The sequence below is a fragment of the Lactuca serriola genome, chromosome 1, assembly GCF_051521515.1.
Source record: "Lactuca serriola cultivar US96UC23 chromosome 1, Lser_US96UC23_V15, whole genome shotgun sequence".
NCBI lineage: Eukaryota > Viridiplantae > Streptophyta > Magnoliopsida > Asterales > Asteraceae > Lactuca > Lactuca serriola.
The window spans coordinates 242770443-242785194 of NC_136408.1; the positions used below are offsets into that span (position 1 = coordinate 242770443).

The 14752-nt window shown below is 33.2% G+C and overlaps 1 protein-coding gene across 2 annotated transcripts; it reads left to right on the plus strand.

Annotated features, from left to right (window-relative positions):
- The first annotated feature begins 252 nt into the window (after nucleotides 1-252).
- Nucleotides 253-3134, plus strand: LOC145072845 (AP-2 complex subunit alpha-1-like). 2 transcript variants are annotated; one of them, XM_079019333.1, is made up of 10 exons: nucleotides 253-629; nucleotides 716-837; nucleotides 911-1008; nucleotides 1092-1173; nucleotides 1267-1355; nucleotides 1454-1559; nucleotides 1671-1736; nucleotides 1822-1974; nucleotides 2283-2371; nucleotides 2697-3134. In XM_079019333.1, exons 2-6 carry the CDS (start codon nucleotides 763-765, stop codon nucleotides 1515-1517), a joined length of 408 nt encoding a protein of 135 aa, XP_078875459.1. In that variant the 5' UTR covers nucleotides 253-629; nucleotides 716-762; the 3' UTR covers nucleotides 1518-1559; nucleotides 1671-1736; nucleotides 1822-1974; nucleotides 2283-2371; nucleotides 2697-3134. The 2 variants fall into 2 exon arrangements, with proteins under 2 accessions (XP_078875459.1, XP_078875451.1); XM_079019325.1 differs by lacking the exon at nucleotides 2697-3134 and having other exon boundaries at nucleotides 2283-2668.
- The last annotated feature ends 11618 nt before the right edge of the window (nucleotides 3135-14752 follow it).

Here is a 14752-nt window from a genome sequence, read left to right on the forward strand (position 1 = left end):
TACTATATAAAATCTATAATTATATATACATACTAATTTTAAAGGTCAGGTTGAACAGTATTTCTCTATGATTGGTGGCTTTTTTTTGTTTTCCTTTTTTCTTTTCGGTCTACTTTTCATTAGTTTATTTTGTTATTTCCACGCGTCATTCTCTTTCTCCACCGACTTGCATGTCGTTTCCTTCTGCCTCCAGGTATCTCCCACCGCTTCATTTGTATACATTATCGATCCTTTGACATAAACCCTATCCTTCCCCTTCCATTGTCCTCTCTTGATTGTTCCTCCTCCAAAATCGGCGACTCCCAAATTGAACGCCAACTGTGTTCCTGATCTCACTTATTGACGCTTCTTTTTCGCGATTTAGGTTTTCATTAGTAATGGAGGCGGAGGTGGAGGCGGCGGAGGAACAGGGAGGTGTTTGAGCAGCTTTGTTGACGAAGGTAGCACCGAGAGTCACAGATACTACCTTTCACGTACAACACTTAGAGATGCTCAGAGACAGAGGTTACCATATCTCAAATTCGGAAATCGAGTTCACTCTCCAGCAGTTCCAGGATCTCCATGGTCAAGCTGTCGACGTTGACCGTCTTCCAATCAGCGCTTCTCATGTTTCTGAACTTGATAATAAGGTCTCTGACTACTCTCTCAAACCTTTTCCCTAATTCTTTTCGATTTTTTTTTGAAATCTAAAATGGGTTTCTTCTTTAACAATCAGAAGATAATCTTTCTCTATTTTGGGGGTCTGATTGTTGATAAAAAGAGATGATGTGTCAGTGTGTAGCTTTGTTAGGGAAATTTATACCTGTTCGTGAGCCAAATATCCGTTATCTTGGTCTGGTAAGTAATTTAATCAATGAAATTTTATAATGTGATGGAGTTATAATGGTATATGTCTAATTTGCCCTTGCAGGAGAATATGACTCGAATGATGATGGTTACAAATGTCCAGGACATAATTAAGAGACATCAAGCTCAAATTATCACTTCATTGAAGGATCCTGACATCAGGTGTGAGGCTTAACTGCTATTAATTGATTTATATCATTTTGTTTATGCTTTCTTTTAAATTTAATGTTATTTCTTGAATGCAGCATGCGAAGACGTGCACTGGATCTACTTTATGGTATGTGTGATGTTTCAAATGCTAAAGACATTGTTGAAGAATTATTGCAGGTAAAGAGTTGCTAGATATAAATATAATATGTGTTCAATTATATATTTCAGTTGAATTTTTCTCATATGCCACTGATAAACATTTAATTTTAGTATCTTGAAACAACAGATTTCACAATGCGTGAAGAGTTGACACTAAAAGCTGCTATTCTTGCTGAGAAATTTGCCCCTGATTTATTATGGTATCCTGTTTTTTTTTTTTTTTTTATCTAATACAAGATTTATGGTTTTTATAGTATTTTTTAATGTTGTGAATTTCACTATTGTTATGACTATTTAGGTATAGTGATGTTATTCTTCAGTTGATTGACAAAGCAGGAGACTTTGTCATTGATGACATTTAGTTTCGTGTTGTGCAATTTGTAACCAACAATGAGGACCTTCAGGTAATTTTACATCCACCTAATGAATTTGGTATTGTAGAATATAAATTTGTATCTGCATTATTAAAGTTCATATAAGACTTGCTGACTCACTTTTCTTTTTTCAATGATTAGCCTTATGCAGCTCTGAAAGCTAGAGAATATCCTGATAAGACTGCAATACATGAGACAATGGTGAAGGTATGTTAATTATATCTTATATTTCCTATACAATTAAATACAGACAACTTTATGCTCATGTCATCATGGGTCTTTTATTATGCAGGCTAGTGCTTATCTGCTTGAAGAATACAACCATCTTTTGGCCAGACGACCAGGGTGTAGCCCAAAGGACATTTTTGTCATTATACATGAGAAGCTAAAAAAAAATTAGTCTGGGGGTTTGATTGGTGGTGGAAAGCTCAACCAAAGCATGCCAGTAAGTTTAACTTTCTTAATTTTGATTTTTTTTTATTAAAAACAACATTGAGGTTAATTAGTTCACAACTTAGAGTTTGTTTTGTTTGGTGTGGTGGAATGAAATTACTAAGAAATCAGATGATTTTATTAATTATTAACTGAGTTGTGACCACCAATCTTTAATCTGATCATGCTCTTAAGTTTAATTTTTGAGATTGACGAAGTCCATTTTTATCATGTATCAAGTTAACTCATATGGAACGAATGGTTATTAATTACTCAAGTGATTATTTTTATGGATGAAATTGACCGTTCAAATGGAATCAGGAAGCGGGAATGGTGATAATGAAGTCGAAAGAACAATGCTTAGGCTTCTCAATCAGTTGGATAGATTTGAAGCATCAAACAAGATCAAGGTAGTTTTTTCACTTTACCCGTGTACTATTTAAAAAAAAAGACACCATTGCCCTTATGAATGATTTGGACGAATTTGCCCTTATAACCTCTTATGTGTTCTTTCACATACACATTTATACAGCTTCATGGTCCTGTAAGAACATTGTATCATAATGTAGATGGAGATATTCTTGTAGACCAAAACCATTACATGGAAGTTGTAGATAAAGACAATATCAATAAGTCATGTATATATTTAATATTTTGAAAAAATGACATTCTCCAGTTTTACTCTTGACTAAATTATAACTATTATAACAATTAATTTTATTCAAATACATCCAGGGCTCGAACCGGGATGGATCATCCCACTTGATATTGGCCCGGCTACACAGGTTGACAAAAAACTGTCATTTTTATCTTTATGTTAAAAAAAAAAAACTAAACCGTCATGTTATTTTTATGTCTATTAAAAAAATTATATTCTCTGATTTTGATTAAATTAATACTAATTCGGTGCTAGATAGTACAATAAAAGAGGTTGCATATATGAGTATAAAAGAAGTACATGGAGAAACTGGAGGGAAAGGAGAGAAAGACTCAAATTTCAATAAGAAAGTTAAGAAGATAGCAGGAATTCAATCTCATACATTTGAAAATTTACATGTAATATAGATGATACCAGAAACACTTGTCTTTCAGCAAAAGAAGTCGGTGGATAACGTGTTGAATTGCAGTGACATTTTTCTTATATTTCTTTTAGTTTCATGAAAGGGAAAATGACAATCCACTTTAATAGATCATTTTCATGTTATTTTCTTTGGCCTATCCAACCCCGCAAAGCGGGGATTCTTCCCTAGTTATGTTTTAATTTTTCTTGTCATATAAAACTAAATATAACTAAAACAAACTATTTGTCTTGATTTTCTTTTAACAACAATGACTTTATTAAAAATAGCAAGACGTTAGAATTAGAAATTATCTCCGCCGTTTCTCCTGTTATTTTGGATGTTTCTATAGAGCTGGATAATAAAAGATCCAATCTTATCCGAATGTTGTCGCAGGCGTCGGGTTTTGAAGAATAACAGTAACACCCGTCTACAAAATAAATATATAAGTTAAAACAACAAACTAAAAGAATGAAATCAGTACTTAACATTTAATTCACAAATGCATCAAGTCTTTACACAACATAGCAAGCTATCAAACTATCAAAATCATAACTACCAAACTATATAACTACCAAATTTATAGCAAATGCACCAAGCCCTTAAGAATTTAATAAACAATCAAACTACTTAGTTCATAACAATGCATTAGATTCTTAACAAATTAACGAACTTTCAATTTTACAATTTTTAACGGTTGGAAAACGGTAACATTTTAAGTTTTTTTAATACTTTTACCAATATAAATACAAACATCTACATTTCAAAAATCACACATTCTCTCATATTACATTCCATTTTTTTTTTCATTCCATTAATTTTCTTTTCATTCAATTTTATGTAATATCATTCTAAATGAATTTTCAGGGTAAATACAAAAAAAAAAAAAACGTTCTAGCAAAGTCACAAAAATCCTAAAATCAATTTCGTCTTTCGCCATAAAATATTGGTTATAATACGTATACCCAGTTTTTTGAATCGATTATGGGAACTCAATTCGAATATTTGTTGGAAACAAACGTCCAATGTCATAACTAATTGGTGTAACTTTAGGAATAATTTTGAGTTGTCATCAAAAATTAATCTAGAAGTACAATGAGTGAATGTTAATTGGTTAATAGTTGAACAACGGGAACATTCTGCAATCCCATGTAGTGGACATTTTTAGGGGATTTCAAAAACCTTCCAAAATCTATCCTGGTAACAGATATGACAATGATTTGAATCGAGATTAAATTTGAGTTTTTTATTGATTCAAATAAGGGTTATCTGGTGCCGCTAATGATATTGTCTCAAATGTTTTTCTTTATATAAAAAGGTTATGCAAATTGTTTTATATAAATATAGGAATAATATAATTAGGAATATATATATATATATATATATATATATATATATATATATATATATATATATATATATATATATATATATATATATACACGCTATAAAATCTATAATTATGTTTTAATTTTTTTTGTCATATAAAACTAAATAAAACTAAAAGAAACAATTTGTCTTGATTTTCTTTTAACAAGAAAGACTTTATTAAAAATAGAAAGAAGTTGGAATTACAAATTGTATCTGCCGTTTCTCTCGTTATTTTGGATGTTTTTGTAGAGTTGCATAATAAAAGATCGAATCTTATTTGAATGTTGTCGCAGGCGTCTGGTTTTTAAAAATAACATTAACACCCGTCTAAAAAATAATTATATAAGTTAAAACACCAAATTAAAAAAATGAAATCAGTACTTAACATGTAATTCGCAAATGCGTCAAGTCTTTACACAACATAGCAAACTATCAAACTATCAAATTCATAACTACCGAACTATAAAACTACAAAATGTATAGCAAATGCACCAAGTCCTTAAGAATTTAATAAACAATCAAACCACTTAGTTCATAACAACGCATTAGATTCTTAACAAGTTAATGAACTTTCAATTTTACAATTTTTAACGGTTGGAAAACGGTAACATTTAAATTTTTTAATACTTTTACAAATATAAGTATAAACATCTACATTTCAAAAATTACACATTCTCTCATATTACATTCCATCTTTTTTCATTCCATTAATTTTCTTTCCAGTTTCATTCACATTTTATCTAATATCATTCTAAACGAATTTTCATGGTAAATACCGAAAAAAAGGTTCTAGCAAAGTCACAACAATCCTACAATCAATTTCGTCTTTCACGATAAAATATTGGTTATAATACGTATACGCAGTTGTTAGAATCGATTATGGAAACTCAATTTGAATGTTTGTTGAAAACAAACGTCCAATGTCGTAACTAATTGATGTAACTTTAGGAATAAAGACAAATTCATTTTTTATTTGCCATTGGTAATTAATCTAGAAGTATAATGAGTGAATGTTAATTGGTTAATAGTTGAACAACGGGAACATTCTTCAATCCCTTGTAGTGGACATTTTTAGCGGATTTCAAAAACCTTCCAGAATCTATCCTAGTAACAGATAAGGCAATGATTTGAATCTAGATTAAATTTGATTTTTTAATTGGTTAAAATAAGGGTTATCTTGTTACGACCATAACTATATAAAGGGGCCAAGCGCAATCCTACTTGCGCCAAGCTGTTCCCTCTTGTGCTATAAGAGGTTCTTCTTGCGCCATGGGGTATCCCCCTTCCGCCATGGGGTACTCATGTTGCCTTATGGAGTATGCTGTTGCGTCATGCATGTTCTTGTTGTGTCAAGATGGTGATGTTGCTCTAACCTAGAAGTTCTTGTACTACACTTGAAGGCTCTTGCGCCATCCGTGTTCCTTTTGCGCCATCATGGTGCAAGATGGACCAGCTTGGTCCTTGAAAAGTCAAGTATGCTATGTCCTCTATGATGCTCAACATCATTCAAGGATGCTCAAAAGTTGGTATTGCTCAAGGATTACACCATGTTATGCCACCATGATGGATGTTGGGCCATTAGTGTTCATGGTGCGCCACTTGTACATCATGTTGCTCCACTATGGCACATGGTGTTGTTGGGTTTTAGGTATTACAACAATCCTATGGTGCACATAGCACCCTTTGGATCTAATTTTTCTCTAGCTATACATGCAATAAAAATTTCCAAATCATGAAGTCTACAACTACCATACAATTGACATTTGAATCATAAAATACTACTAAGGAGATTACCTCTTTATGTAACCTGTTGGACTTGTTGTATTTGGCCTTTAAGAACTTAGCACCCCAAGTGTGATGCCTCAAACGGTTCATAACATACCATCAACAAAGGAGGACTTGAGAGAGAGGTTAGGCACACCAAATTCGGCTATATGAACTCCAAGAACACTAGTGTATCCGATTTTAGGCTATAGGGCGACATATATATAGTGTAGTTATGGGCTTAGACACCTAATCCAACAGTCTCCCACTTGGATAAGTTTAATAACTATTATTGCAAATACGACTCCAAAATGCCGATTAGCTATCGTAGCTCTTAAAAGCCGTTGTCGAACTCTGACGCGTCCATTAGATAAGGGATCATATATTCCTCCATTCTAGATATCGTATGGACATGAGACATGGATTATAATCATTCTCTCTGTCCATATGTTGTTTCCCGATTACCGATTTATGACAACCGATTAATTGAACAAATCAAATCAGTCCAGGCTTGGCCTAGCACTTAGGGTGTCATCACTAAACCATCGAGGGGCCCACATATATCGCTTTTAACCCTCTAAAGGTAAAAGGAATGGATAAACTTTGACTCATATGCTTGCTCTATCTACTCATCAAATCACACACAACAATATGTTTTATAACACCAAGTTACTGGTGCGTTTACATATCATCAATGTGCAACCGACTTGTAAACTGCAACTCATATCTCTCCGTTTCAAGAATATAATATATTATCGTCTCACTAATCACTCATGATAAAATCCAGGAAGTAATTAGATTAGCGTGGATTTAATCCAATACTCAGACCTTATGCGAACTCATGAATGCTGTAGCAATCTTTTGCTACGTCTAAGTACTTTAGACAATCTACAATCCAAATTCATGACAGTCTTGCCTCAATACCTACTTCCAAAGTATGATCGTCTGTGGATGGTTTGAATAATCTTATTATTCGGGAAGTCAAAACATGTAAAATGAAACACAAGAATAATCGAATCCAATACAGTCTCAGAACTTATGAATATAAATAAAACACCTTTTATTTAATCACAATAATGATTACACATTATTCATTGTATAATGTTTCGATTTATCAACTTAATACTTGAATTAAAACAATAGTTATCCCATGCTCCAATCATGCAAACTATGTTTTCCTATGGTCCTTTCTTTGTGAAATAGATCAATTGAAAACATCTTCAATGAAACTCATTTCACAATTCCAAATCTTTATCGCAAGTGTAAGAGTTCCAAATTCTTGTCACTGCTAGAATGTGCTAGATTCTAAACTATCATGGAATGATTCCTTTTGTAATGTCGATGTGAAAAAGTCACAGAGACTTTGAAAACGATATTACAGTATTCCATTGGAGATCGTTACAAGAGAATTCCAAGGAATCAAAGTCTCAAATTCAGAGTACATTCATTTGAACATCCTTCTTGCACAAAAGTCTCTAACCTACACATAGATTCTTAATATCCAACTCCCATTATGGAAACATTTCCATATTTTCCATAGGAAACTTCATTATTAATAGAATCATGTGTATTCATAATAATGTCAATATGGTCCATCCATTACTATACTTACAACTACAAGCGACCAATCCTCAGCGAACCTTAGATTGTCCTTGATTGTTGTTTAACCAATTTAGTCATATCGGATTCTAGTCCTTTTTCTTTCATAATGCCCTAGGCATTTGGAAAATTAGAACATGTGAATAATATAGCATATGCAATCGATCCTAAATCTAAAACATATGGGATATGATTCATAATTTTATCCATGACTAAGTCTGATTAATACTTCAATCTAAACTTTTAGATTCGAAGTAAAGTATAAGTATCCTCTCCCTTGATTATAGCAAAACAACCTTTAAAAATTTTCAACTTTGCTAAATGTTAACCTTTGTTTCCTATAACTAGTATTGCTAACCTGCAACACTTAACATAATAATCATGCTCCCACTATCATAATAATTACATTCTTACTTGCATAACACTTATGCTCCCACTAGCTTTGACATGTACTCAGAAATTAGTTGGACTTCTAGAAATCAATACTTATTGACTTTCTTACCAAAGTTCAGATTTCGGATACGAGATGCTTCGATAAGCCTTTTTAAGCTCATACACCTTTTATTAGAAAGCTCATATGTGTGTCTAAACAATTTTAGAACTTACAATAATAAGTTCCGAATGTTAGGATCATTTGCCATTTCTCACAATTCGAACTATGAAGAGGGATGTCGTAATCATAATCGAATTTGAGAACGCAATTAACACAACTGATATCTTCGCAATTAACACAACTGATATCTTCTCAAAATATAATTACTGAAAGCCTTTCCTCACAATCATTTTCATGAATTGGAGAGAAACCTTATGACACTTAGATTTTATGGTGTATGTGTTCCTATCCATTTGAATTTGTTATTTCCAACCATTATCATAGGATAAGGTCTATGAAAAATTCAAATACATATGGACTGAACTTGTTCAATCTCAATTTCTTGCTACTTGGCAGTACAAGGGCCTACCATGTCTTCTAAGTTGTTGATCAGCTCACCCTTACTGATTAATGAAGTTTCACTGATCAAGGTGCTTTGCCTTATGCAATCAATTGAGAATTCATAGAACTCATATGCATACTCAACATTAACTGGAATTGGCACAAAACCAAGAATATGTAAAAATGATAGTTCACAAACCTCAAGTCGTGTGCTAATGATAAACAATAGGTTTATTTTTGATTAGTTCTTGAAACCTGTACATATCTTTAAGACTCCCACTGACCTCTTGACATATAAGATTCACTGTCAAGAAACATTCATTGACAAACAAATATTCAAGAGTTAATGCGGATTCTTATTAAGAATAAAACTTCACACAATTAGTCTTAGTTGATCTTTTTTTATCCAAAACATCACAACTACCAATTTAAATGTGTTATAAACCTACTTAAGATATGTCACTCAAGTCATAATCTTGGAGAATAACTCTAAGACTCGATTTTGGAACGAAGAATGACTCACCTAAATTGATTTAACCATTTCAACAATTCCCAATTTCTCTTCTTAGCCAAACAAATGCACTAAGGTGTTCTTAGAGGATCAATTGTGATATGATTTTCATAATCATTAAGATGATCATAATACACAATACTGTTGAGTATTTGAGATATTGAAACTGATATGACATATTTGGTTATTTAGGGAAGCCTTTTTAGGGTTAATCATTTTATGATTCCCTGCAGTGTCTTTACAGTAAAAGTTCTTAATCGAGCTCTGCTAAGGCATTTGTTTTATATTAGGCATTTATTTTCTATTTATGGTAGATATTTATTGTTCCCTATAAATAATCATTAGGTTTACTTTTGGTGTAAGCTTTGTACCAGATTAGGGTTTTTCTCTGTACGTTCATCTCATAATCAATACATGAAAAACCTTTATCAGATTTCTTACATATTGTGGTGATTGATTCTTGATTGTTCTTGATATTCCGCATTCGTCATCTTGAGATTTATTCCTAACAAGTGGTATCAGAGCGGGTTCTTGTAGATCTCAGTGATTATTGCAAGAATCGATCTTGTTTTTGGCGAAATTTTATCTTGAATCTCACCTTGTTCTTCAAGTTTTGTAAGTTTTCTGAAAAGAAAAAGTCTAATATCTTGTTTTATTGCAAAATCTTGTTCGGATCTGTTATCTTCTACCCATTCTATCATATGATTTGTTCTTGAATCGTGTTCTGGAAGAGAGTTAGAAGAAAATTTTGTGTTTGTTTGAATTTTCGTGTTCAGTCTACTTTATCTCTCTAAAATCCATCTCAGATCTGTTTTCTCTCACTAAAAACCCTTTCAGATCCGTTTCTCTCTCTCTAGAATTCTCATCATATCTACTTTCTCTCTTTCTTCAAGTTTTCTTTCTTGTTGAAGATTAAATGATGGATTATAAAAGAAATTAAGAGACTAGGATTAAAAGTTACAGATCCAAAGTTTCATCTTAAAGAAGGATATTTGTTTTGGGATGTTCCTGAACAATCTATGTTGAAGAATGCCATTGAGATGTATAATCTCTATGTTGATGAGAAGATTGGTGATTTTACACAGATCTCTAGTGGTGGATTTAAAAGTAATTGTGTAGAGCAAGATAAGGATTTGTTAAAACAATTTATCATTATCAAAGAATACTTACTTTTGAAGCATATAGAACAGAAGTCAGAGAAAGAAAGAAAAGAAAAAGAAGATGTTCTTGATGTTCTTGAAGAAGTTCATGATGTTCTTCAAGTTTCTGAAGAAAAAGCAACTCCATATGTTCTTGTTGAGGGGGAGTCAAGTGTTTCAAGTTTTTCAGAAGCTTCACAATCCGAATCTAGTTGTTCTGAAGAAGAATCTCAAAGTATATCTCTGGAAATTGTGAAAGTGAAGGAGTTTTGTTCTATTGGAACAACTACAGATGATCAGATTCAGAAAGATGAAAAGGTTGTTCAGATCAGAAATTTGTTTATGAAGACTAGAAATAAGAAAAAAAAAAGAACAAGAGAAAGAACAAGAGTAAAATGAAGAAAGTTTGGATGCCCAAGGTACAAGTAACTAATGCTTGTGAAAAAGTTCAGAAAGTTGAAGTCAAGAATATTTAAAAGAAATTCCGTTCACACTTTTCTTCAGATGAATATGGTAAAAGTTGGAGAAAAGAGAAAAGAGTATTTGGTTGGTTCAATGAAGTTTTTGGAAATTTTTGTTTTCCAACTAAAAAGAGGATATTATTTTCAGAGGATGATATATTTTCTTCAAATAAGTGGGTGTGCAAGAAACCAACTTCAAAGTTGAACCATAAATGGGTACCAAAAGTCCCATAAAAGTTTTGTCCTCTATTTGTAAAAAAAACACGAAAATGGGGACAAAATCTTGATGAAATCTGGTGAATATTTGGTCAAAGATATGAAATCTTGTTGAGGAAATCAAATTTCTTGTTTTTTTGTGTGTCGGAATTGACAAAAAGTTGAAAAAGTTGAAAAAGGGGTGAAAAATGACATTTTCTGATAAAAGTAGTCTGCCACCTGAAACATTTCTGCTTAAAGGGTACAAACTATCAGTTCTCTGTAATCAGGAGGGTCAGATTCAGTTTTATTGGAAAATTGGGGTTAGATTCGAAGTTATTCACAAAATGATTGTCACTTTCGGTCTTTGGGTACAAACTGCAAGTTCATTAAAACGAAAAGGGTTCGTAATGGAACTTTGGTCAAATTGCTCACACTTGGTTCCTGTAAATCGTCGTCGACAATCACATTGTAGGTTATTGTTTAAGAACAACCAAAGGCGAACCTGGGTTAGTGTCCAAAAATTGGAACCGAACGATTCAGTTGGATTCACTTTTTGGGTGAGTAATCAACGGAACAAACCTTACAACCGATCCTTGCAATCACAAGCGAAAGTCAAAAAGTCTCGGTCAAGAAACGAAACTCAGGATTAACCACCGAACCCACAAGAACCGAACCCCGAAACTACTGTTCACAGCCGAACGTTTGGTCTATTTCGGTCTATTTCGCTTTCGGTCCTTAATCTGCGTTCGGTCCTTAATTAAGCTTTCGGTTCATGAACAACTGATTGGGAGCGAATCTGCAATTCACTTTCGGTCCATATACATTTGAAATTGGAGCGAGAGTCAAGGTGTCGACACTTTTCTGTATCGGCGTTCGCTTGCCAGTACATCACGCTCGTGTTTGAAATTGGTTCGCTTTGGGTGCCGGAACTTTTGTGTATCGGCATCATCTGTAAAAGAAGATTCGCAAATGAACTCGTAGCAATCGGAATTCATCAAGATCGCAAAGTCATTTAGTTCTTGGCTGTTAAAATTGGATCTTGCAGCTTTAAAATCGAAATCGAAAAACCGACTCTTTCATAATTAACAGGTCTCGAAATTAATAATCTTGATCGACCTATCTGGTATCATCATTTTTCTTCCATCGCAACTGATATTGGAGATTTGTGATAAGCAACGGGAATTCAAAGGTAAATCAAAATCAGGATAGATAGTCGGAACGGAAATAGAGAGATTGTGTTTCGGAAATCCAAAATCAGATCTTATGGTTCGCTGTCTTCTGAAATCGTTGCACTGGAAGTTTATTTTCTTCGATTTTGACTTTTGAAAGTCATAGAAGCGTCGTTCTCTAATTGAACGAAGAAGATGACTAACCGTTTCAATTCCGGTCCCTCACTATTTACAAACTTTACAGTTTCTACCCCTCTTGGAAGATGCCACTTACTTCAGCGTTAAATTGAAGATATGGGATATATTTTCATTCTTAGCCCCCTGACTTTTAGAAGTTCACAGATTTATTCGCCTATCCAAAATTCTTTTCAAATTTTTTGGATTTTTATCACCTTTTACCCCTTCTTACCAAAATACTTTCATTTCCAATCTTTTTCTTTGCTCTTATTCTTTTTAAAGCCTTCTAAAATAATTGCTTCTTATTCTATTCTTTTGTCTAAATATCGGAAAATACAAAATTAATTTTTGTTATTTTTTCTGATTTTAATTTTTGAGAAATGGGTTTATTCTAAAGATATTTATTTCATCAAATCTGACGGGTTTTGAAGATTGTTGGTGATTCTTCTTAACTTTCCGGATTCTGTCCATGGTATTTGTTGAAGATTTAAGGGGGGGGGGTGATGATTATTCAAAGGGGAGTTTGTATTTGGAAGATTATTCTTATTTCTCTCGCTTTGAAGACCCCATGTACTGGTGATTCTCACAATTTAGGGGGAGAAATGCCAAGAAGATCGGAAATCGTGATCTTCATCAGTTTCAACATCTAGGGGGAGATTGTTGAGTCTTTGAGATATTGAAACTGATATGACATATTTGGTTATTTAGGGAAGCCTTTTTAGGGTTAATCATTTTATGATTCCCTGCAGTGTCTTTACAGTAGAAGTTCTTAATCGAGCTCTACTAAGGCATTGGTTTTATATTAGGCATTTATTTTCTATTTATGGTAGATATTTATTGTTCCCTATAAATAATCATTAGGTTTACTTTTGGTGTAAGCTTTTTACCAGATTAGGGTTTTTCTCTGTACGTTCATCTCAAAATCAATACATGAAAAACCTTTATCAGATTTCTTGCATATTGTGGTGATTGATTCTTGATTGTTCTTGATATTCCACATTCGTCATCTTGGGATTTATTCCTAACAAATACTAAAGTACTCTCCTTTCCTTTCAGATTAGCGAAACTTTTATCTTTCTACCTAATTTGATTCTTCTTTGTGGTGGACCTTGACTAGTACACAACAAAGTGTACCCGATCCCCTAGTCCTTCACTTGACTCACATATACATGTGAACAAGGATTTAGTTTTAATTTCCAAAAGACGAAGGTTCTCATTCATCATACATTACAAGTTGCATGATTCCAAGTTTATGTCCAATTGAAACGTGGTTGTTGAGAATCTTTTCTTATTTGGTAAATTTTGACACTACCATAAACGAAAGAATCAAATCCATTTTCTAGAAATATAAACATCAATTTTCACAAACGCCATTGCAAGGAAATATAATATAAGATAAAATCAAAATTTTATTTATTTATAAAATACGGAAAAACTTTTCCTTACAATACAATTACAAATGATAAATATGTCATTACAAATTTCTAAGGAATCTATAATAACTCTTAAGCAGCAGCTCAAAATTCCGATCATCGAATCAAGCGATCAAAATCCATCTCTTCACAATCAGATTCAGCTTATTCTTCCCTTAAGCTTCCTTTCTTTTCTTCGATCCTACAAAACACCAAAATGAGATCTTGTCACATCATGTATTAAGAGTCTACAAATAAGAACTTAATAGAGTTACATAATGGACTTATCTGAAGCAAAGTCACACACTCTGACTTTACCATCCTTACGATCCTTCAAGTGGATACGGCAGCTTCGCAACTAACGCCCCTTCTCTTGGCAATAGAAGAAAACATATTCTTTTGGAATGGCACGCAAGACAATATTAGACTTAGCCTTTCTCTTTACCATTTGGTCAACCGGGTTGACTATGGCCGATCCCTTTTCATTAGGAAGAGAATACGTTTCTGGACTTCCAATGTTTCCATTGTCAATATCCATGGAAGTTTGGGAAGTAGATCTTCTAATCAAATTTGCTTTCCCAGTGCACCAAATCATTTATGATTCATCAGCAATCATCAAATAGGCAAGATCGATAATGGTCACATCGCGGTCTGTACTATAGTAATCTTTAATGAACTCACTATATGACTCTGGAAGTGATTTAAGAACCAAGTCAACAGCCAACTTCCTCGACACCGCGACGCCTAACATTCCCAGCTTGTCAATGTGTGACTTCATCTCCAAGACATGTGTACACACAGACCTTCCAACTTGGCGTTTGCTAGCCAATAGGGTTTGAGTGACCTTGAACTTTTAAAGTCTTTGAACATTCGGGTTAGGGAGAACTATTGGAGGAGGTGGAGGAAGTGAAGCATGATTTCCATTTCAATGATCCAATCGCGATACATCATCTTTATGAAGAAAGCTTTTTCCAAAGTATTCGAGAAGACTATAATTG